The 24,881-nt window shown below is 38.0% G+C and overlaps 2 protein-coding genes across 2 annotated transcripts in view; one reads left to right on the plus strand and one right to left on the minus strand.

The window, feature by feature from the left end:
* Positions 1 to 188: 188 nt before the first annotated feature.
* LOC139941419 (uncharacterized) lies at positions 189 to 11,392 on the plus strand. Its single transcript, XM_071937899.1, has 13 exons — positions 189 to 295; positions 849 to 898; positions 1,074 to 1,173; positions 2,203 to 2,291; positions 2,925 to 3,039; positions 3,688 to 3,822; positions 4,283 to 4,513; positions 5,192 to 5,281; positions 5,778 to 5,843; positions 6,478 to 6,566; positions 7,057 to 7,115; positions 7,865 to 7,956; positions 8,228 to 11,392. Exons 1-13 carry the CDS (start codon positions 245 to 247, stop codon positions 9,074 to 9,076), a joined length of 2,016 nt encoding a protein of 671 aa, XP_071794000.1. The 5' UTR covers positions 189 to 244; the 3' UTR covers positions 9,077 to 11,392.
* The window catches only part of LOC139941420 (dual specificity mitogen-activated protein kinase kinase 1-like), a 30,708-nt gene continuing 14,940 nt past the window's right edge, over positions 9,114 to 24,881 (minus strand). The window contains exons 6-11 of the mRNA XM_071937900.1: positions 17,814 to 17,938; positions 17,057 to 17,252; positions 16,734 to 16,795; positions 16,231 to 16,292; positions 15,275 to 15,320; positions 9,114 to 14,736 (exon numbers count right to left, since the gene is read on the minus strand). Of these exons, the coding sequence (XP_071794001.1) occupies positions 14,617 to 14,736; positions 15,275 to 15,320; positions 16,231 to 16,292; positions 16,734 to 16,795; positions 17,057 to 17,252; positions 17,814 to 17,938 (611 nt within the window). The 3' untranslated portion in view covers positions 9,114 to 14,616. The remainder of the gene's footprint in view (positions 14,737 to 15,274; positions 15,321 to 16,230; positions 16,293 to 16,733; positions 16,796 to 17,056; positions 17,253 to 17,813; positions 17,939 to 24,881) is intronic.

Genomic DNA, 24,881 nt, shown 5'->3' on the forward strand with positions numbered 1-24,881 from the left:
TTTCCTCCAATAAAGTTATTTTTTTGATATAAATTTTGAAAACAGTTGCTTTGTTGTTTCCCAACCATTTTAAATTGGTCCAATTTGTAGTCGGGTAATTTATTTCTAGTTGGGGAGCAACAAAGCCTATGTGTAGTTGACTCATTAATATTAATGAGGTCAGTGGAGGTCAGTGGAGGTCATTGGGTTATCACCAGCTGTGTGTATGTGATCGTGAGAGCGCGAGAGGGGGAAATGAACCATCATGACAGATCAAGAAAAAGCCAGTGTTGTCAAAGCAGAAAGAGAGTTAAAGGTTTGTTTTCTTTGTTCGTTTACGTTGTCAGACGATCACCGATTACTCTGTTAATTCATTCATACCATGGAGAAAGGAAATTCTCAGTGATCACATTCACAATGCCGAGCGAGTGTTTGGAAATTGCATGTCATGCATCTTCATGGGATGGCAATGTGCATGTTGTTTTTGCATGTCATATCATGGAGGTAGGATTCTAATCCTACCTCCATGGTCATATGTTATCAGTCACTCAATGCTCATTCCAAAACAATTGTCGGAAAAGTTTCCGTATGGCGCCACCACTTTTTCATTTGATATGAAATAATATAGTATCTAATTTACCTCAATCAATGAGATACTCCTTTTTGTAAAAATAAGTGAAAAGGTGGTGGCGCCATATGGAAAGTTATCCTCTGAGCTGAGATAATAATCTCTAGTCTCTTAAAAATAATAGTTCTTACACCACAAATTACATTTTGATTTTTGTGTTCATCATCAGTATTCATAATCGAGCAAAGGTTCAAAGATTTTTAAAACGATATATCTGTATTCTGTTTCTTTCTTTTTTTAGGCACTGAGGGCGACAAATCTTCAGCTTTCAAAAGAACTTGAAGAGACTAGGCAAGTCTAAATCCATTGAAGTTGCATGTTTACATAATTTGCTAAAACTGAAGTGACTCCTGCATTGTAACGTGTCAACAGTTCATTTGTGTCCTGATAAAAAAATTCTCATAAATGAGGTTTTAAACTTCTCGTCATGTTCTAACTAATTCCTCTCCATTGTCTCATACTGTAGGGCACTCTATAAGCAACTTGTGGATGAAGGGCCTCACGAGAACTTCCATGAACGGAGAGTTCATCTTCTCAAATCACAAGTCCTCCAGTTAGAAAGACAGGTACGGGTCAGAGGTCATTGGGGTCTTCCATGAGATCATAGGGAGAGGCCTGCCGTCGATTTCACCAAACTCTTCCTAACTTAGGATCGATCTTAGGACTTAGGACGGGTTCAAGTATCAAAATACGTAGGACGCATCAAACCCATCTTAAAGGAACACGTTGCCTTGGATCGGACGAGTTGGTCAAAACAAAAGCGTTTGTAACCGTTTTTTATAAAATGCATATGGTTGGAAAGATGTTTTAAAAGTAGAATACAATGATCCACACAAGTTTGCCTCGAAATTGCGTGGTTTTCCTTCTACTGTGCAAACTAACATGGTCGGCCATTTATGGGAGTCAAAATTTTGACCCCCATAAATGGCCGACGTGTTAGTCGACAAGGTAAAAGGAAAACCACGCAATTTCGAGGCATGTTTGTGTGGATCATTGTATTCTACTTTTACAACATCTTTCTACCCATATGCATTTTATAAAAAACGGTTACAAACGCTTTTCAAAGACCAACTCGACCGATCCAAGGCAACGTGTTCCTTTAAGTTAGGACGGGTTACTCGTCCTAACTCGAGGTAGGATTAATCCTAGAGTTTCGTGAAATGGGCTGCAGGCATAATATTCTTTCTACTTGAGTCTGTTTTCCAATTTTTGTTGCTCTTATTCATGGAAAAATCGTAAATTGTGTATTAATGAGGCTGAAAAGTCTATGACAACATACACCATATACACCATGTCTACTTAGGTCAACCCATGTATTCAATAAAATGTTTCTACGTTTTTCGAAGTTCCAAGATCATGCCCTGGAAAGGCTATTATAAGTTTAAGTGTATTGTGTTTAAAAACAATTGTCCATCTCTTCATTTTCTTTCAGCCTGATGAGTGAAACATTGTGAAAGAGTTCAGTGATTTTGTTTAGTTGGTGCTCGTCGATATGGGACTCGTGGACTGCACGATAAAAGAAACAAGTTTAACAAGAATCCCTTTTCAAAAGTCTCAAATTTGTCTACAATTACATCTTTTTTTTATCTCTCAAGGTTTTACTGCATACAAATGCACTGAGCTCCCGGTCTGGAGTTTTGCTTCATGTGGAGAATGGTCTCCAATCGATAGCCGATCAGTTACGGTAAATATTTTTTAAATTTCAAGCTCAGGAAAGAAACCCCTTCTGGTGAATAGATTTGGAGCAGCTTTGATAGCAGTCTGATGATCTTTTCGTCAAGGAGACTCGGCAAAACCACAGGAGGGGATATGAACACCGAGCCTGCAACAGCCAATCTCTCTCATACCAACATTGGTTTAATGTCTGTGGTTATGAATTGTACAAATCAAGAAATTGTGATTCAGTAACTAGACGGAAGTACATATTCTAGTCATTGTGTAATCAGATGTTAGCTTGATAGGATTCGAACCCACAACCTTGTGATTGCAGGTCCTGCAGGCTTACCACTGGACCACGGTAACATCAAATTAGTATTTACAAACTCCCTTGGAGGGAACATATCTCTGTGCACTTCCTGACCAATTTGATGTGTCAAGTTACTGCCTTTGAGCCATTTGAATCCAGAGTTGGAAAAGGTCAAGATATGATTTATAGTTAAAGGTCATCCCTAGCTGGTTTTAAGGGGGCTAAAGGTTTGATGCGTCAAAATGCTTAGGGGAAAATTATGTTACATCTTTTATAACCTATACAAATATTGCTTGAAAAACTTGATTATTATAATAAATATGCATATATTTTTATGTATTATTTCTTCAGAGAATTACTAGCAAGTGACAACAAAGGCCCTACTGTTCCTGTCAAGCGAGCTCAGCTGACTGGTCTGATTGAGACAGCAGAGGGCGCCAGACTAAGGCTATACAAAAATGTTGAGGTAGGCAGTGTGTGAGTTGAGTCACTCTTGGCTATGGCTGTTGGCTGAAACGCCAATGTTTTTAAAAGCACTATCCATAGCCACATCCAATGCTATATTTTATGTTCATAATTGCACTGGTTAGTGTTTACTCTCCTCCCCCCCCCCCTCCTAGTCTTGGTTCAAGATGCTCCTGTTGTTTATTATCTTACTACTGCAGTTAATTTCAACCGCTGATAGAGTCGCCAATAGAGGGTGTTATCACCCATGAACTGCTATCACCTGGGAACGAAGGCTCCTGTAAAGGCATTTCTCAGGGGTGATAAAACTTCCATAGACCTTTTCGCAAACATCCATTGTGCAAGCGCTAACCGTTGAATGAGATGTAGCTGGTCTAGCTAGGGATCAAACTTGATTGATCGCTAGCTATACCAGCATGCACCTCATTCAAAGCCTTAGGCTTGCATACCAAGTATTTGCAATAAGGTCTTTGATAGCAGTCAATGGTGAGAGCCTCTATGGATCACGGGTAGATACTAATAACAGGAGAGCCTTGAGCCAAGACTACACCCCACCCCAACATTCTCTTGACCAATCCTTGACTCAACACTTTTATCTAGCTGATTATTTTTTTACATTTTTTGCAATTTCTTTTAACATCAATTAAAGGCTAACAATCCAGAGAGGCTATCTCGTCCAATCCTGTTTATGGGGTCGTTCCTCAAACCTAGCGCCGAGGAAGATGGAGTAACTCTTCTTGACGTCTGCAGTGGAAAGATAGACCACCTCAATCTCAAACAAGTGGTATGGTCAGAAATGTTTTGTTGCATTTTTAAAGGATTTTAGAAAGTGATTTATTTTAATTAGTGGATACTTTTTTTTAGGGGGGGAGGTGTTTCTGTTACACCGTTGTATGCAAGCACTGTCTACTAAGTAGTTTCCCCGAGCTCGGTGAAAAAAAACACTGGCATTTTACTTGGGCGGGATTCAAACTCACGACCTTTGCCATTCTAGAGCAGTGTCATACCAACCAGACCAACCAGATTGCCGAGTAGCTAGAGGCAGTTCAAATCCTAAATTTTAGCAGTGAGTATCGCAACGATTAAATATGTTAAATTGCCATCGGAGATAAGAATTTTGTTGTTTAACCTATAGTTATTGGCTATTGGATATTGATGATTGGTTATTGTATTGAATCAATCAGTCATTGACCAGTATTGTAAAAAGTTGATATTTACCAATAACTTATTGATTTTACTTTCAGGCAAAGTTGGAATCCAAGCTCTTCAGTCTGCACAGACAACTGCTTGGCCTCCACCAATCACTCACAGTTACGTGGTCACATGAGCATCAGCCAATGCAGATGACCAATCAGCACCAATCACTGGCTGCCAAGCAGAGGTTATCCGGCCTCTTGGCTCAGTGCCAGAAGTCAATTTCTGAGAGTTGCAGTGATTTGTTATCCCTGTCTATTCTAGTGCCAGCGGCTCCGTGGGTAAGAACTTCCTCATTGAGTTTTCAAAGGCAAAGTCTACCTCTTGTTTTTGGAAGTGTTTAACCAACATCTGAAAATTTCATTTCAAAAGGTGACCACTAGTGTTTTTGAGATTATCATCGAAACTTTGGGGCGAATAGACCCTTCCCATGAATATGTAAATTGCACATAGCGCGTGCGCACTAACTTTTTGGTTGGCAAATTGAGGGAACATCGCGCTGTTTTGTACACGGGTAATGGGTGCGTCACGCAGACGCGATTGCGCGTCTGCTTAGTGCACAAGTCTATGGCAGTTGCCAACCAACAGGGTCTGTACGCATGCGTGAATGTTATTAGCATATTTCATGGGAAAGGTCCATTAAGAATAATCCCGAAGGAATACATAATCTGAGAAATGCTACTGACAGTTACGCTTCTCAAGATTCAAATTTTGGGGGATGAAAACTGACATCTTTTTTCCCGTACCACATTTCTTTGAAGTGAAATGATTCTAAAACTGCTTTATACTATCCAAAGCCGCTGCACTTCCAACTAAGTAAGTTTTTATTGCCATAAATATTTTAGGAACAATTACCAAACAGGTACCGTCCCTTAAATTTTTGAATGTTGTTTCCTGTACACATCCAAAGTGAGGCTGGTAGGTCATTATTTGGAGTGTGTTTTTTCTTTTTCCGGCAGCCATTGATCACAAGGCCAGTGTGTGCTGAGTTAAGCTTGGACTCTGTCATGTCGGCTCTTCCTAATTTCCCAAAGAGTAAACAACAACAGGTTGGTAAATTTTTGTTTGGAGCTATTGAATATGACTCTGCTCCAGTCCCCCTCCTCCCCCTTCCCTTCCCTTTAGTAGCAGTTTTTATCAACATTTTGTGTTGAAACAGCAGTTTGAAAAATAGTTAAACTTCATCAGCGATTTTCTCCACACACATACAATACGCCTGCAACCTGCAATTGGACCTCCTATTGCCCCTCTTTTGTTTATCCCCTAACTATTGTGCTACAGATCCCTTTGGTTTTGTACACGTTTTTCAACTGTTGACCTTTCCCAAACCATGACTCTATTGACCTCTTTTTGTATAGGTCCCCGGTTTGAATGTGTTATACCTACTCACATGCACACACAAGAGTTTGGGCGGTAATGAACCACACGTCAGTTCATGGTGCGGCTGATAATATTGTTATTTCTTATTTTGCTTGGAAGGGAATTCTAGAAGAACCTTTGTGTAGATTAAGTTTCTTCAGAATTTCTTTTTTCCAAACTTTCCAGGGGAAGGCCTGCATAGAGGCTTTGCTGAAGGCGTGCAATTATTCCAGGAACGTGGCTAAATTGGAGGTGAGACAAAGTGGCCATTTTATATGGTTGATATTTTGCAAGAACTTGGCTCTAACATTCATCTTCATCAGGGGACTCTTTGGGACGCTAGGTGGCAGTAGACTTACCTGGTAAACACATTGTTCTCAGCAATCGTGCGGATACTCAGAACTACAAAAAAACAGTGGAATTTTGCCTGGTAAGTCTGCTGCCACCTAGCTTTCTAAAGTCTCTCATTACTTTTTATTTTTTATGGTTTATTGGATTTGTGTTTCTTTGCTCTTTCTCTATGTTTCCTTATCAATTTTGAATGCTTTGGAAATTCACAAATTAGTAAAGAAATTTCAAATTATTGTTTGGGTATATAGTTAGTTATCTCTTACGCTATGGATAACCCGATATCACTTTGGAAATACCCTCCCCCCTTCTTTCTCTGCACTCTTTTTTTTACTTTCAAATAAAAATCTTAAACTTTTCTGCAGGTTGAATGTTTCCTGTGGGATAGCAAGATTTTCTTGTAGATTTCTTTGTTCTTTTCTGGCTGCTTTTTTCCTTCTCTACTGCATGTATTGACTTGATGCTAGTTATTTTTGGTTAGCCTGGAAATGCCTTTTATACTTTATGTTTGCCTGCTGTATACCTTGCATGCATGTAGGCCAAGGCTAGTGCAGAAGAGCTACAATTTCACCAGAGTGTTTACGATGTGCAAATCAAGTACATGGAGTCTCTATTCACGGCTGTCAGGTAGGGATGAGTAGGGTCAGGTTTTTGTAGCAAACACAGAAAGTAAATTTACGTTTTGTCAGAGGTTTTTTGTGCACATACACAATGCACTTCTTTTAGTGTGGTAAATTATATTGAGAAATCTTGTGTTGGTGACATATTTCTTCTGACATTTTGTTGTGTCAATTTTGTAATCTGAAAAATAAGCCTACCAGAATACGGTTAAAGGATTTGGCTACTTTTTGTACAAAACAAAAAGGTTTTAAAATGATGATGGTAGAAAGCTTCCCTCAATATATTACTTGCCGAGGTGCTGTAGTTTTTGAGAAGTGAGTAAAATAGTTGCTTGAAAATAATTTTTGTCGGTTTTCCCTCCCACATCTAAAACTGAAACTTCTTTCCTTGTCTTCTCTCCATGGAGCTCTTGGCTAGTTTACTGGTAAGTTTGATTTTCTGAGAAACCTTGGCTTCAACCAGAATTGATTAAGAAATGTTATTTTTTCCTGTACAGAGAGGCATATGCTGAATTTGAGAAGAGCACACAGACGCTACTCTGTGACCCTCTAAAAAGTAAGACAAAGTCATGGTTATTCCTCAGAACAATTCCGGATTTATCTTTGGTGCTTTTCAGAATTGCCTTTCCTTCCTTAAGAAAAAATCAGTGCATAGCTGTCACCCACAAAGGACCTTGTGGTCCAGTGGTAAGACTGCAAGACTTGCAATTACAAGGCTGTGGGTTCGAATCCTACCAAGCTAACCGCTGATTTCACAATGACTAGAATATTTCTTGATTTGTGCACTCATAATTATAGACGTTGTTAAACCAATGTTTGTATTAGAGAGCTTGGCTGTTGCTAGCTTGGCGTTTTTATCCCCCTGTGGGAGTTTGTTAAGTTCCCTTGGCGGGAAGATCATCTAAATAAACGATCAAACAAACAAGGACTTTCTTCTACACATGAAACATTCCAATCTGGCTTACAGTAGTCTTTATATTGTATTTGTATTGTTTGTTTAATTGCTGTCCCTTAGTTTACTTCACATACATGTTCTGCTTCATAGTTATATTTTCATTGTTTAACCATGGTTAAACCTTTGTGTAGTTATCTACCGTAGTGGTTAGTATTTATTTATTTGTCTATTTAGTGCTGTTTTCCTGTTTTGTTCTGTAGTCTTGTAACGGGCACATCCACCACAAGCCTCGGCTTTTAGGATGATGCCTCCATGTGATGAGAATGTGGAAATAAATGTTTTATTGATTGATTGATTGATATTAAGGTTAGATGAGTACAAAATAATGAATATATTTGCATAAATTACAGATATCCTGGAGGAGTATTCCACTTTGAAGTCGTCTGCTTCAGAAGAAGCACTCAGGGAGTTCTTGACGGCTTTCAAAGCACATTCAGTTGAGGTAGGTTAACCAAGATGAAAGACCGCCTCAAAGAAATTTGTCAAGCAGTATTTTCTACTCAACAGCTTTATGAGATTGGGCCCTGATGGCATGGATTTTCCCTGCAATAATTCTCTAGGGTTTTTCTCCTACATCTAAAAACTTAAACATCATTACTTGTCTTCTCTCCATGGGCTTCTTGGATAGTACAGTGATTAAGTTTGCTTCCCATAAAAATTCTGCCTTCACAACCAGAATTAATAAATAAAATTGTTTTTGTTTTTTAATCCAGCTTGAAACAGTCGTTGACATCTTAACCATCAACAAAGAAGCACCTTCCACTGGCCAAGAGGCACTCTCTAGTTTCGGCATCGATTTCTTCGCCTCTGTAGACGCCCTCATTAAGAAATGTTCCACCGAGAGAGATCAACGTGCGGAGGAAATCGAAGAGGTGAAGAAGATGAAAGAAGATCATATGAAGAATGGCCTTAAGGTCTTCGAAAGGCCGAAGCCCAAGACAGGAGCAAAGAGTGCGAAGGAGGAGTACAACGAAGCAGTCGAAGGAGTGGAAAACGGTAACTCATCATCTGTGGCTCGGAGAGATAGTGTTACTGAAACAGATCGCAGCGCCAGACCACAAGCAGACACGTCGGTAAGAAAAGGAAGCTTATCATCGTCAAAGTCTGGCTCTGAAGACTCCGTCCAAGGAAAGAATCTCGCTGGTAAGGAGGATGCCGATGCCAAACCAAAGAAGGGACCGAGGGTCATAGCAAAGTTAAGCAGTTCCAAGGACCTAGAAACCGTCTTGAAGGAAACGGGTCGTACAAAACCGCCTCTAGCGTCCAAGAGCGTCCCCTCACCGGTTAGAAAAGTATCAGTGGGCGACAATGGCCCCTCGTCAGTACCTCAGTCCCGTATACCACGCTCAGGTAGCCTGCCCCGCCTTAAAACACCATCCCCGAGGCAAAGCCCTCTATCCAGTAAAACACTTGAGGGCAGCAGACAGACTGGTATTCCAAAAAGCAGAGAAGGTAGTTTATCACGCCAAAGTATCGGAGGAACGCCGAGATTTAGCGGGGATAAGAATAAGATAGGACGGAGGTCACCTGTGTCTAAACCAGGACCTGAGGGTGGCACTTGAAGGTGATGGCGATGCAATTTTTAGTCCAAAGAAAGTAGTGCCTTTTAAACAGCAATGAATCATTTTATAGCAATAAATAATGTATATGTAGAATGTATATCTTCCAATAATGTCTTATAAGTGTGATTCAAAATAAGACAAGGGCCATATTTCATAACGTTGTTGAATTTGACAAAATCATTTGTGTGACCAGTCATCAAAAAAGATAATATTTCCATACATCTGCTGTCATATGCAAAGTGCCCCTATTCAATTCAAATTTGTGCCTTAAACAGCATATGAAGTTCCAAAAGATGGGTTGTTCACACTAGAAACGTAGGCATATTTTGGTGATAACGATGTGAAAAGGTGGAAACGCCTTGCAATACTGACATGTATTCAAGACATAGTGAAAACAAATGGCTTGGAAACAACCAATAGCCTCATGGAATCATTTAGACTTGATTTCAAGTTGGTTAAATCAACGAGGAAGGTTAAATCGAGCCACAAGTAGGGACCTATAGCCATTTACAACCGAGCGCAGTTCACTATCGATCACTGATGTCTTGGGGCCAAGACAAGGTAGCACCATGTAGCACCAAGCCGAAGCAGTTAAGATATGAAGCCTGCCCTCTATGGACTTCTAGATTATCATTCACTAGTAGAGGCCATTTTCTAAACCAAGGCTTGGGTTGCGCCTGCCTGCTTGAAACAAGCAAGAACAGCACATGTTTTCTAAAAACTGACGGAGACCAAGCCGTGACAAAGAGGAACACAGCCACCATGAAAAGTGGGTAGCCGGGGTTTGAACCAATAATCATATAATTGCAGCAGACTTCATTCTTGTATTGTCAAAGGCCCATCTCAACACCTACCTGCCGTACTATTCCAGACAAAACTCAACTATGTGGAGAAAGAAAGCTCGCCTTTAACAATTCCACAATGACATAATTGTTTGCTTTAATCGTCTTCTGTTTCATGTTCTTGAAACAGATTTATTTTCAAAATGAGAATAATTACACTTTTACAGCATGATTAACTTTTGGCTAACATAAAATTTGTTTTTTTTTATAGTTCTTTTTTATTAATCTATATTTATTTTACGACTACTCTGTTTATTAAAAGAGATATGCATTAATTAATAATTATGCTGTAATATTTCTGATTGCAATTAAATAATAGAAAAATATGTCTTCTATTAGATAACTCTTTCAGTCATAAATCTCTTTCTTCCTGGAGTCCATCCACCATGTCCCTAAGACCAACTGATGTATAGACCTTTCTATCGCAATGTCACAGCCCAAGGTTTAGCCAACCGAGGTTGGGAAAACTATGGAAAGCCATTAAGCAAAACAAAGATGACCACAGTTTTAAAAATGTTGTACAACTATTCAAAAATAGTGTTGAATTGGTTGGAAACAAAGCAACCAATCACGGGAGGTATATTATTTAAATGACCGTAATAGCAGAAAATGATGAACTTGGTCACAACGTCTGTTAACATGATCGAGTGTTTTGCTTACATTTGCCCAACCAGCGCAGTTTGTTTGCTAAAAATGCAAAGGTCTTGTACTGTTAGGAAAAGTAGTCTGGCTCCTTTTCTGCAACACAAAAATCAACAGTTATGACTTTTACAGTATACTGGTGACATGACAAAGATGAAGAGAGCATTCAGTTGAAACCACAGTTACATAAATGTGTAGGATGCACAAGATTTCCTAAATTTTCCGCACATGGTTATGAATATTGTCAAAAGCAAACAACTTTCAACAAAATCTAGCTCCCTCTAGATGCAGACATTTTTCTTAAAACTCCAATTCAAGACTAGTTTGTTAGTCTGGTACCCTTTACTGTTAGGATTTGTAGTCATGATTTATATATTGTATACAGGGAGCAAAACATACAAGTTTAACAAAGTTCTTAAGCTTAAAATTTGAATTTGGTTATACCAGGATCTTAAGGAGAGTGGCAAAAGCAGAGCATACGGGCTTCAAAAATTTAAACATCTACAATTTTTTGATTCAAAGTTTTCTAACTCATACTGTGACGGACCACACGTTTATATTAATACTCCACTTTGGGGGGGGGGGAACAAAAGCAAAAAAAAACCAAAACACTGCAACAATAAATTATAATGTATAAATAAATCAAACAAAATGAGGATTTCTGTGGAGAATTTTCTCTCAAAATCCATGTGCAAATTGAAGGCCCATGTATTAGCAAGGGGAATAACCTGCAATCTTAACAGGTTTAAGTTTAACACACATCTTGCTGTCCCAATTTACAATTTAAAGGGTGAGCAATTGACAAAAAAATAAAAAATAAAACAACAAAAAAGTAGCAATATAACGGCAAGTTTGGTATTTACAAGTGGAACAAGTAGACGTGGTGTGAATAGCTTGGGTCGTGTAAATCTGGCGATAAATGTTGGTACTTTTTTTGTTCTGCATCAATGGTCTGCATGTGTAGCTCCCAGCAAACTTATAGGATTTTTCAAAAAGTCCATAGATTTACTTTAAACTTACAGGGTTTGAAGATAATGATAGTGTAAAGCTTCCCTTCAAATCTTACTTACCGAGGTGCTGTAGTTTTTGAGAAATGAGTAAAACAATGTCATGAAAAAACGTTTGTAAAATGATTAAAATAATTTTCGTCGCATGAGACGAAAATTATTTTCCTGACATTGTTTTACTCATTTCCCAAAAACACAGCACCTCAGCACGTAGTATTTTCAGGGAAGCTATCTACTATCATTATCTTCAAACTGTGTAAGTTTAGTGTAAATCTGTGGACATTGTGTTTTTTGTCCCACAAAAGTTACATAGACCCATTAAAACAACCAGTTTACAATTTCATAAAGTATGACAGCAGATGAAATTGCGCCCAGTTTTCATTGTCATTGATTCAATGACAATCGTGTCTCTGTGCGGGAATGTCCAAGCAATGCCCATATGTGATTATACAAAGCGATGAGCTTACTATGACCTGTTACGCCGACTTAGAAACGGAAAACTTCTACAACACGTCATCTGACAAACTTAGTAGGCATGCTGGATGTATGTCTCCAAAAAATAACAATACATTTACATCATACATGTACCTTAAATATTTACAGTAACGTAAACTATGTACTAAGAAGAAGTCATTTTTACTTTTTTACCGTACAAATACAAACATGGGAAGCACTGCTACATGTAAACACTGGATTATTATTATTATTCACAAAAAAATAATAAGGGTCACCTCTGAAATATCAGGAATGAAGATTAAAAATGAAGAGGAAATGAACGACCCTACAATTTGTTAAAGACACTGGACACCTTTGGTAACTGTCAAAAACCAGTATTCTCACTTGGTGTATCCCAACGTATGCATAGAATAATAATTCTGTGAAAACTTGGACTCAATAAGTGATCTAAGTTGCAAGAGAATAGTGAAAGAAAAAACAAACAATTTGTTTGCACAAATTTGTGTGCTTTCAGATGCCTTATAAAAGGCTTCAGGCTTGAACTCTTTTAATATTTGGGTGATAAATTACCTCTTTCTCAAAAACTATGTTAGTTCCGAGGGAGCCGTTACTCACAATGTTTTATACTATCGACAGCTCTCAGTTGCTCGTTACCAAGTTGGTTTTTATGCCAACAATTTATTTGGGAGTAATTACCAATAATGTCCAGTGCCTTTAAAATGTATTAAATACTACTGTAACATATTTAACTGTTTTGTACAAGTTACACCAGTATGTATTTATTTTACAGGTAAGGTTATAACCAGAAAAAAATGTGTTTTTATTAAAGGAAACGGTTCTTCTTCATGATTAGTTTGACTAAATGTTAAGAATTTGTAAATTTGAGGCAAAATTTTCCTAATTTTGAACAATTTTAGATGGGAACTAGTCCCAAGAGTTGAAGATATTTCTTTCTTCAGCATATACGTAATACATCCACAGATACGTCAACATACTGTGCCATACAAAAGTGGTGTTGAACTTAACAAATCCGATACTATTTATTTAAAATGGGAAGATTATTAATCTTATCAAAAAGACGAATGACAAAGCCTATAATTCACATAAGGGCATACATTAGTTCAGGCCCATCATATTTTCCCACACTGTATGCATTTGATAATACTGTAAAGACTTTACTAAACCACTAGACAGGGTAACTTGTTAGCTTTACACGGATATTCAAAAGGTCAGAAATTTCACTCTTTTAGGTGTAAAGCCACTTTTCATTGTCAGTTTTTCATTTTCCATAAGAATTAGGGATATTTTGTATGGAGTACAAAGGTCAGGAACAAAGCAATGGTTTTAGTCTTTGCCACAAGACACCTGCATTCATTGTGTACTTTTTACATGGACAATACCCAACTGTAGAGGGCACTGTGCATCTCCACAAGCATCCCTGAAAAGTCAAGTGAAGATGACCCAGTTTAAAGAAAGTAATGTCTTGTACCAAGACTCTAGGCAATGGCAGCCCCAGTGAAATTCCAGACCTTCAGTTGCGATGATTCAAATACTGGATATCAGGAACTTTTCAGCTGCATATTGTCAAGTATCTAATTGTATTTGTAAATAAATAAATGCAGTTCCCAATAACTTCTTTATAGATAAAGTTGACTAAGCTCAAAACCAACTTAATTAGCGCCGAGAGGTGTTGGGAGGTACGTACAGCTCTGAACCCATTTTCATAGAGCTGCTTAAAGCCATTGGACACTTTCGGTAAACAGTATTGTCCAAGGCCCACACTTCGTGTATCACAACTTCTATATAAAATAACAATCCTGCAAAAATTTAGGCTCAATCGGTCGTTGGAGTCGGGAGAAAATAACAGGAAAACCCTCCCTTTTTTCTGCACGTTTCGCCGTGTCATGACATGTGTTTAAAATAAATCCGTAATTCTCGCTATCGAGAATTGATATTGTTTTACTGTTTTCTCGAAAAGTAAAGCATTTTATGGAATAATATTTCAAGAGAAGTCTTTCACCATTACCTTCTGTAAACCCTGTAAGTTATTTGTAAATCTGTGAACTTTAAAAAAAAGTTTCTGTACCGAAAGTGTCCAATGGCTTTAAGCACGCAAAAGTAACTAAGCACAGCAAAATTATGCTTACCAGAGTAAGGTTACCAGCCCAACTACAATGTCCACGTGTACAATGTATGACTGGTACCCCGCTCATTTCTGCCTAGGTGAAATTTTGTTGAAGCGTTTTTTCTGCTACGCAGCTCTAAAAATAATTGGGCCCTAAGGCATAAACCCACTCTAGCAATAACTCTTGGGTGTCACTTAGGGAATTTGAATCCCAAGGCAGTATCCCAACGTCTCTCTGGGTGGTTACAGGTTACGTCAACATGTACAATTTGTGACTGGTACCCTGCTCATTTCTGCTTAATGGAAACAATTTCTAACTTGGAGACAGTATTTTCTGCTAAGCAGCTCTATGAAATTGGGCCCTGCGGAACAAACCCACTCTAGCAATAACCCAGTAGTATCACTTTGGGCAGTTGAATCCAAAGGCAGCATCCCAATGTCTCTCCGGGTGGGTTACAGGGCGAGGCTCTAGTGGGTGGAGTTCAGAGATTTACGGGTGGTGCCGAGCTTCCTGAGACCCATCGTCTTACACACCCAGCTGGCTATGTCCACCTCTTCCGTCTCAGATTTCTTGGTGAAGGGGTGAACCTAGGTTTAGGAATTGAAAGAGATAAAGATTTGAAGAGATGTCTGTATTTATGGGTAAAAAATAAGGGAAATAACTTTGGTTGATCATAAATTAAAAGGAAAACCATCCTGACCACTCCAAACTTTATCCCAGATGTAATTGAGTTAGTAGTTATCAAATATTTTAAACCACAAACGAAACTGACTGGGTAAATTTTAAATGATTTGGGCTTGAACAAAGAAAAAGAACAGTAGAACCCGAACCAACAATGTCCGGATTAATATGCCGCTCTTCTAGCAAATGAGCTTTCTAGCCCTACATGCACATTGGCGATCTTCCTATTTTGTCAATATCTTTGTTTTGGAGTGGAATTTCTTCTTCTTTTTTAGGGTAAAGAAAAACCAGCATTCTGGTAAAAATGGAGAAACCGGAGGCCACTAACTATTTTGTTTGCATTTTATCAGATGTCCCCAACATCGTGTACTGACTTGAGAGGAATGGTTAAGAAAAATTCTGCCTAAAAGTTTCTTAAAACCAAGAACTAAGAAATGAACTTACCAGAAGATTCTTGAGCTCTGCTCTTTCTTGTGGATTCTTAATTAAGCTGTTAAAGAAGAAAATATGAGAGGGGACAGGTTATGTTATTACATTTCCCAGGCCATTAACTATTTTTTGCATTAAAATTTCCCAGTGATAATTCTGCTGGTAAAGTATGAAATAATAATGGCCGGTTTATAGTCGGTCGCGCGATTGAAATCTTAACGCGCGATCAAAAAAGACAAAGTCTTTAGGCCTCAGCGATGACTATAAACTGTGTCGCGGGTCAAGATTTTAATATACCCCAGCCTTGAGGATAACTAGAATCTTGTCATTGGTCACAGTTCATCAGTCTGTCTGTCTGTCTGTCTGTCTGTCTGTTCCATCAAGGGAACTCGGCAAATTCCCACAAGGGGATATATATGCCAAGCTATCAACACACAATCTCTCTCATACAAATATTGGTTTAACCTCTTTGATTGTGAGTTGCACAAATCAAGAAATTATGATTCAGTAACTAGACAACAATATTTATTCTTCAGTCATTGTGATATTACAAAAGACACATAGTCACTGTTGCTTAGCCCTGCTGATGGACAGTTTATCACAGTGTTTTTGGTGGATTCTCGTCAACAGCCAAAGCTAATGCTTGCTAATTGCTTTGTATTGATCGTCGCAAACGATGGGTTTAAAGCAACAGCCTGGGTGATCTGTGAGCTCTGTCCTTGACTGTAATTGCTTTGTCCATTGGATTGGATGTTCCTGTGACCTTCAGTAGAGTAGTGAGGAACGTCTAATGACCTATGGACACTTGTCATTGAGTATCGTGCCACATACATTCACACAAACACACAACATTTCATAGGTTTGTGGATTTTTTTTTCCACAGAACTTGGGAAAGTACTTAGAAACCAGTTAAGTGTAAGGATAAAAACAAAATGTATTGTCCATGGATAAAAGAAATCACAAAGACTTACCATTTGTTTACAAAATCTACAAATTCCGGCGAAAACACTTTCGCGGGTAGTTTAGGTGGTGGCTGCAAGGAAGAGAGTGAATATAGAATGATGAGATTAATTTTCTTTTTAACTATACTGTCAGGTTATGAAACCTACATGTATGATTCTCAGAAAGAAACCTTAGTCACCATGCTTCCCAAGAACCCCAAGGAGGGTTCGGTCTTAGATGTGGGAAAAAAACACCAGAGAACTAATCAATGGAAAACCCACCGGGGTAGAGACTCCGGTAGGGACTGAACCCCCCCCCCAAAAAAAAAAACGGAATCCGCGTATAGTTTCAGGCATAATGCACACAATGAAAACAGTTCTGGTCGGCTGTCCCAAGATGCATTGGTGTCAATGCTTTTGATTAGCTCATGCCAGTGGCTCACCTAGATGAGTACACCAGGGTCGACCCCGGGTAAGCTACATGTAGTCGGACATGCTCCTAGTTTTAAATTCAGAGTAAAGTTTTCACTCACTTCATTTACAATGCACTCCAGAAGTTCAAAGATGGCCATGGATCGTGGAGCATCTCCAAAAGCTGCACAAAAGGAAAGACAATTATATAACCTATTTTACACTGCATTTTTCAATTTGTTTTTGCTCATAAAGGCCTAGCACAGTTCTATATATATCATAGATGCACACATTAAAAACTAATATCGTGCAAAATGGTATCCATTTGTAGACAAACGTGAATGAACTCCTGTATCTGTTATAAACATGCATGTAAAGAGGACGCCGCTGCATACATGTATTCATGGACATTTGCGAAACCTCTTTACTGACGATAAAAACTTACTGCTGATTGGCCTGCCCACAGGCTTGCTGCTGGACTTCTGCGCCGAACTGTCGTATGGCAGACCAAATATCTGACAAATCTCCTTATCGTCTGGTGGTGGGATCGGGTACCGTCCGATGGACATCTCAACGATGGACAAACCCATGCTCCAAATATCCGATTGCACTGAATAATGAATCCCTTGAAGTCTTTCCGGCTGTCGGGAAAACAATTTTCATACTTCATAAGAAAAATTCATGGAGCTATTGAAGCGTAGAGGATTCCCCCTACTAGTAAAAAACAAAACACAGGAGAAGCGTAGTACTGCTTCCCTACTTAATTTTTTATTATAAACTTGTTGAATTTTTAACAACATGTACGTTCAATGCTAGCATTCGGTTTATAAACTGGGCCCAATTTCGTGGCTCTGCTTACTGTAAGCATAGAATAGGCGCTATTTCACGGGTTTTGGATTATTATATTCGTGCGTACTCAACGTTACTAGAAATTCTAGGCTAACAAGGCTAGCGCAGAAATTGCAGGTCTGGATTTCATACGGTGTGGATTTTCCAGATTTTAGTTTTTGAGGGGCAACAAGGCCAAGACAAGGGCAAAAGAAGCCATGTCGCCCATGTACTCCCAGGCCTGTATTTAAATACATGAGTCCAGATTTTAGTGTAAATAACCAAAGAAATGCCTTCTCGATAAACCTTGATGAAACAGCCAAGTTAAGACCGTTTTGGGAACCATAAACAGCCCCTTGTGTAACTCAACTTACCGACATGTACGACCTAGTTCCCACGAATGAATTGGCCATCGAGTCAATCAGCTGACCACTCACTCCAAAGTCACACATCTTGATTTCTCCCCTTGAGTTCACCAGAATGTTGGAGGGTTTCACATCTGCATAGGGGGGAATAAATATGTTGAATGGATAGTTATTTAAGTGAAAGGGTTTGATACCTTTGTAGTTCAAGTTTATGGCCATGACATCGATCCGAACTCACTGTGAATGAGTTAAGTACATGTAATATAATTTACCCGTAGAAGTTTCAGCTTCATATGTTGTCAAGTTTTTGAGGGGAAAAAAGTGAAAATCACCCTTTGTCATTTTCCAGGTACATGTACTAAATCAGACTTGTTTTAATCTTTACTTTTGTAACTTCTGCTTTATAAATATAATAATTTATATATTTCATATGATTTACTTGTTTATGTTATGACTCGCGAATAGAGGCTCCTGCATTAGGCTAGGCTTATGCGCTATGTCCCCCGTATGACTACTATAAATCCTTGTGAAAGTATGAATAAATAACATAATAACCCCTCACTGTTTCTTAAATAATAAAAACTAACACTATAATTATATTAATTAACAGACATACATGAAGGCCTACTGATTAATACATGTATGTCGAACCCCAGTATGGCAAGAAGGACATTCAAGGTTGTGTAGCAGTACATGTGCTAATTAATGATGTGCGTACATTCATGAAATAACTGTTCCAGTTTTATAGAGCTGCTTCAGTAGGGGAACAAAATATTTTGAGCAAAACGGCCGAGTCACACTGCAGCGATAACGAAAACGATAACGATCACGACGCAAAGAGAACGCATTCTACTGGTTGAATGAGCGTGTGCGTATTCTGCGTGGAGCAATTCAACCAATAGAATGTGATCTCTTTGAATCGTGATCGTTTTAGTTATCGCTGCAGTGTGACTTGGCCTCTATAAACAAATGATATTATTTACATTCAAGCCCTATAACAAAAACTATGATGTAATAACTACATTAGTACAAACTAAATACACGTCACAAGCCAGGCAATCATGTACTGTTTCTCTATCACATGTATCACAGACTTATTGATCAGAATCACTAAGGCCAAGTAAAAAAACAAAAACATGTTTATCGTCCGGGTTTCTCAAAAAAGGGTAGGAGGGGCTTTTTATTTCTTATTTCAAGATGGCCGCTATTCTTCTTAAAATGTCAAGTATCCATTGTTTTATTCTACTACTCAAACACACAATACATGTTCATAAATGAAATATTAAGGTGAAGACATTCAGACAAGACATTCCGATTGTTTTAGTTGAGATCGTTTAAAATAACTTTTTTTTTTTTTAAGTGCATAAAAAAAGTGCATATAAACAATCAAATAAAAAAGGAGGCATCCTCTAAAAAGGAAGCGGGCGGGGATGCTAAACAAGTTTCTTTTTTTTACTCGGCCTAATGCATACGTACATGTAATACAAACAATGTAGGCCATATAGTGAGTGAGATTGGTGGACATGAAAATGAAAGTAACAGTACACACTTCCATATTACCCATGATTAAGAAAAACAAGAAACATTTGTGTGGCATGAGGCATAATTTACGTATCAACGTGTAGTGTAGTTAACTGTACAAATATCACAAGCAAATTATATTGTGGCGTTCGTTAATGTATTATCCCCTTAGCAAACACACTGTATCATTTAAAAATTAACAGGCACACTTTAAGAGTAATACATCCATGATTAAGAAAAACAAGAAACATTTGTGCAGCATGAGGCATAATATACATATCCACATGACATGATCCACATGGCATGCTAGTGTAGTGTAGTTAATGTACAAAATGTATGATTGCCGTTAATGTCATAATCCCCTAAGCAAACACACTGTATCATTTGAAAATGCAAATAAAAATTACAGAAACACTTTCAAAAGTATACACATGATTAAGAAAAACAAGAAACATTTGAGTGGCATGAGGCATAAATTACGTATCCCGCTGCTAGCGAGTAGTTAATGTACAAATATCATAGGCAAATTATGTTTAGCGTTAATGTTATAATCTCTAAAGCAAACACACTGTTTCATTTATTATGTTGCCAGGTTTCATCTGACAGCACTGTTGGGGGTTAGGTGTCATAAAATGCACAATATAATGCATGAACGAGTGCAGTGGCTATACAAATTGCATCCACACTCATCATAGTGCATACCATTAAGTATGGTAAGGCTTAAGTACATTATAAAAAGGGATGCTACATAAATGTACATGTCAGCAGCAAGACAGAGTTTTGAGCAAGTCTTAAAGCATGGAGCAGGCACTGGACACCTTTTGACATTGGTCAAAGACCATTTTTGTTCACTTGTACTATCCATATATCCCAACATAACAAATCTGTGAACATTTAGACTCAATTAGTCATCACAGTTGCAAGAGCATAATGAAAGAAGAAAAAAACACTCTCATCGCACACTTATTTGTGCGCTTTCAGATGCCTAAAAAAGTTTTAGTGTTTTATCAGATTTAAATCTTTTAGTTCCAAGTTACTTCAGGGGGAGCCGTAGTCTCTCACAACATTTTGCACTATCAACAGCTCTCCATTGCTCGTTACCAAAGATTGAGTCAGGCACCAGCAACAACAGTGCGAACTTAATGTAATTTGGGTTGGTAACCTGTTTCTGCTAAGCAATATTATTCTGTGCTTAGCAAGTTTTGGTTTACAAGCTTTATGAAATAGAGCCAATGACACAATATACACTCTTAGACTAATAGTGGTACACTGTTTTTCCCTCCTTGTTGATGCTTAGCAGAAGTTAGTTTAAGGCACTGGACACCCTTGGTAATTGTCAAAGACCAGTCTTCTCACTTGGTGTGATCTTCAACACATGCACAATAACAAACCTGTGAAAATTTGGACTCAATTGGTCGTCAAAGTTGCGAGAAAATAATGGAAGAAAAAACACCCTTGTCACATAAGTTGTGTGCTTTGGGATGCCTTGAATTCGAGGTTTCTTATTCAATTCAAATAAATTACTTCTTTCTAAAAAACTATACTTCAGAGGGAAATTTTTTCTCACAATGTTTTATACTACATGTTTTGATAGTCCATGTAAATGCTTATGCTAACAATTATTTTTAGAAACTACCAATAGCCTCCAGTGCCTTTAAAGGGTGTATGTACTTTTTGTAGGACAAAAAACACAATGTCCACAGATTTACACTAAACTTACACAGTTTGAAGATAATGATAGAAGAAAGCTTTCCTGAAAATATTACGTGCTGAGGTGCTGTAGTTTTTGGGAAATGAGTAAAACAATGTCATGAAAATAATTTTTGTCTCATGAGACGAAAATTATTTTAAGCATTTACAAACGTATTTTCATGACATTGTTTTACTCATTTCTCAAAAACTACAGCACCTCAGTAAGTAATATTTGAAGGGAAGCTTTCCACTATCATTATCTTTAAACCCTGTAAGTTTAAAGTAAATCTATGGACGTTTTGAAAAAGTACCCAAATCGTTTAAGAAAAGGGAATACCAGTACTGTCTCTAGGAGACACAATCTACGATGGTTTTTTCTTAAAGAATAATGAATACAGGTAGGGGGAGGGAACCAGGGCAACCACGGCAACCACATCCTGACTAAACCAAAAGAGCGTAACTCGATATGCACCATACAGCCTCTGTGTAGACGAGTAACTGATCCGGATGGGGCATGACTGAATAGTAAGTAAATCCACCGGCAGTGGCCAACCTTTTGCATTGAGGAACGGGGTAAACAGGAAGATACTACACAGTGCACAGAATGTGTCTTCATTATTAAATCCATGAATGGGCTAGGATGGTTTCTATATTAAATGTCCGGTGAACTAAAAAAAAAATCAAAAACATTCATGATACATTGTGTGTGTGTGCATGTAAATATAGATCATGTACGTGTACATACAATATGTACAATATGTACATGTACTGTACATGTGACTCTCCAAATGTGTTCATGTACACGTACATGTGAGGCTTTCATGTGATCCAGAAACAGGTTGTCCCATTTTGCTGTAAACTTTAAAGCAAAAAGTGTGTGCAAGAATTGCTCATTTTCAACTAAAATGAGAACTCCAGATAAAACAGACATGTTCAAAATTTGGACTTGGATTTTACGCAGCATCCTTTGAGCACTGATCATGCACATTGCATTTGGGGTGCGTTTTGGCTGTCGTAATTGTCATAACCAGTGATTAACCAATGGCCAACTCAACCCAAACCTGTAACTGCCTCCAGCTACCGGGCAACCTCGATAGTCCAGTTGGTAAGACACTGCTCTAGAATTGCAAGGGTCATGGGTTCGAATCCCACCTGAGTAACATGCCTGTGATATTTTTTCACAGGACTTGGGAAAGTACTGAGTATACAGTGCTAACACACATCGGTGTATGGGTAAAAACCCAAAATAATATTCTTTATCCCCGATGCACATCTCTTATATCAACCCAAACAGTTGTTAGTTACGACCGTGAAAATGCACAGATGGGCTATACAAGACAGCAAAACTGTCAGTGTTCAAAAAAGGAACTACACCATGTGCTTTACACGGAAAAGGAAGTCTAGGGCCTATTCTTCAAAATCAGTACTGTTTTTTAGTTCCCTCAAGCATTCATTAGTGTTTTCTAATCGGCAAGATGCACTTTTGTATTACTGGTTTGTACCATGGAGGTTGAATTCTACCTCCATGGTTGTACTGTGGATATGCATCAACAGTCTAATGTCTTAATCACTAGGTGTCTGTGGTGGCAGTAATTGAATTCTATGGCCCATTCTTCAAAATCAGTACTATTTTTTAGTTCCCTCAGAGCATTCATCAGTGTTTTCTAATCGCCTACATGTGTAGATGCACTTTTGTATTGCTGGGTTGTACTGTGGATATGCATCAACAGTCTAATGTCTCAATCACTAGGTGTCTGTGGTTGCAGTAATTGATAAATCATGCATGAAAGGCTAATTATCAAGTAACAACTCCTCGTTTATTTATAGAGGAACTTGTGATGCCACAAACTATGATTAATAATGGTGTTATTTAAAGGCAGTGGACACTATTGGTAATTACTCAAAATAGTTATTAGCATGAAATCTTACTTGGTAACGAGTAATGGGGAGAGGTTGATAGTATAAAACATTGTGAGAAACAGCTCCCTCTGAAGTAATGTAGTTTTCGAGAAAGAAGTAATTTTCCACGAATTTGATTTCAAGACCTCAAGTTTAGAATTTGAGGTCTCGAAATCAAGCATCTGAAAGCACACAACTTCGTGCGACAAGGGTGTTTTTTATTTCATTCATATCTCGCAACTTCGATGACCGATTGAGCTCAAATTTTCACAGGTTTGTTATTTTATTATGCATATGTTGAGATACAGCAAGTGAGAAGACTGGTCTTTGACAATTACCAATAGTGTCTAGTGTCTTTAAAGGTATCAATACGTAGATCTTGTGACCATAATAAGCTGAACAGACGGAATACCACATGCACCATCTTTGACTGGTATCCTGCTTGTTTTGCTTAGCAGAAAATTGTTAAGCAAAAATGTCTCCTTCAGCAGCACCATGAAACTGGGCTCAGGTTAAGGCATCTTCTTTATTATGTGGACCATTTGTAAGTCTGAAATTCGGACCCTGATATTTTCATAAGTGAAAGCTATTTTGTTTATTTATACATTGTAATAAACTAAGAGGTACCTAGCAAGATATTATACACAATTTTGACAGCCCAGGCCTTTCAAATAAATCAAGGTAGAAGATTTTGAGTCCCTGACATCAGCATTTTTGACAGACCTCAACAACCTGTTAGATAATTGAGGTATTTAAATGATAAAAACTTCATATTTGCAGGGCATTTATTTAACTTTTGAATGCGCAGGTGGTGGGGGGGAGTTGACAAATAATTTAACAGCAAAAGACAATCAAAGTCCGACAATTAAAAAAAAAAAAATCGGTAATTTTCCGTGCGTCTTTTTTTTCCGTCAAAAATATCAACAATAAGAAACACGTGAGTTAACAAATTTTTAAGACATTCAATAAGTTTGAAAAAAATACAAAAAAAACACATTTAAATAATAGTTATTTTGTGACAATGATTGTTGCGATACCTGGTCAACTATCAGAGTAATCAGTATTTCAAATCTCCAGCGATGTAATTTTTCCTTGTCTGTCATTGACTTCCGCGCGACGTTCATGAATTTTCTGATCGCCCTGTAAGTTGACCTTTGACACGAGACATACCCCCTCAAACGTCTGCTTGTAGTCAGGCACACTCAGTGTTTTTACGGAACGCGCGATCAGCACATGTTTTTCTGCGCGATCTTGTACTCGGGCAAAATAATTCTGTCAAGAAAATAACGTCAGCATTTACTGCCGTTCGACAATCCATCGGACAGCTCCAGACGAAAAACCAAAACGTCTTTCAGATGATTTACAACGGAAATACTTTCTTCAGAACGCTAGTTTTTGGAAACTAAATCAACTTCCATTCAGGTACGTTTGATGTGGATTGCGCGAAGGTAATAAAGTCTGGAACGTCATTTTGCAATTAAGTCCGTCTATTTTCTGGAACGTCATGCAAATCTGTCAATTTTTGGCGATCGTCAAAAATTACGTTCGAAACTGACGTTTTTACCTAAAAAAAAAATGTGGACGCTTGACAAAGTTTTTATTTTTGATAGATGTTAGGTATGAGAGGCTGCAATAATTAGCGAAATTACAGTAGTCTTGTGCCAGAAAAAAAATAATTACAGACAATATTTGCTTTGGTTTTCTGTCAACCTTATGCCCTCCTCTGTCAGGCTTATATTTTCTGTGTTTGATGTTTTGTTGATTTTTTACTGATTTTATTTGAAAGTACATCTGTTGGACCTCATTATAGTAAACAATGAATGTTCCTTGTGATTTACTTAAGCTAGTTTTGAATTAAATATATATAACCACAGGTTTCACTGCTGCAGACTCTACACTTTTAAAATGATCACCACACAATTAAAATGAACTGAACTATCCTTATATGAACATTTTAATAAACCT

Source organism: Asterias amurensis, chromosome 9, assembly GCF_032118995.1.
Source record: "Asterias amurensis chromosome 9, ASM3211899v1".
Classification (NCBI taxonomy): Eukaryota; Metazoa; Echinodermata; class Asteroidea; order Forcipulatida; family Asteriidae; genus Asterias; species Asterias amurensis.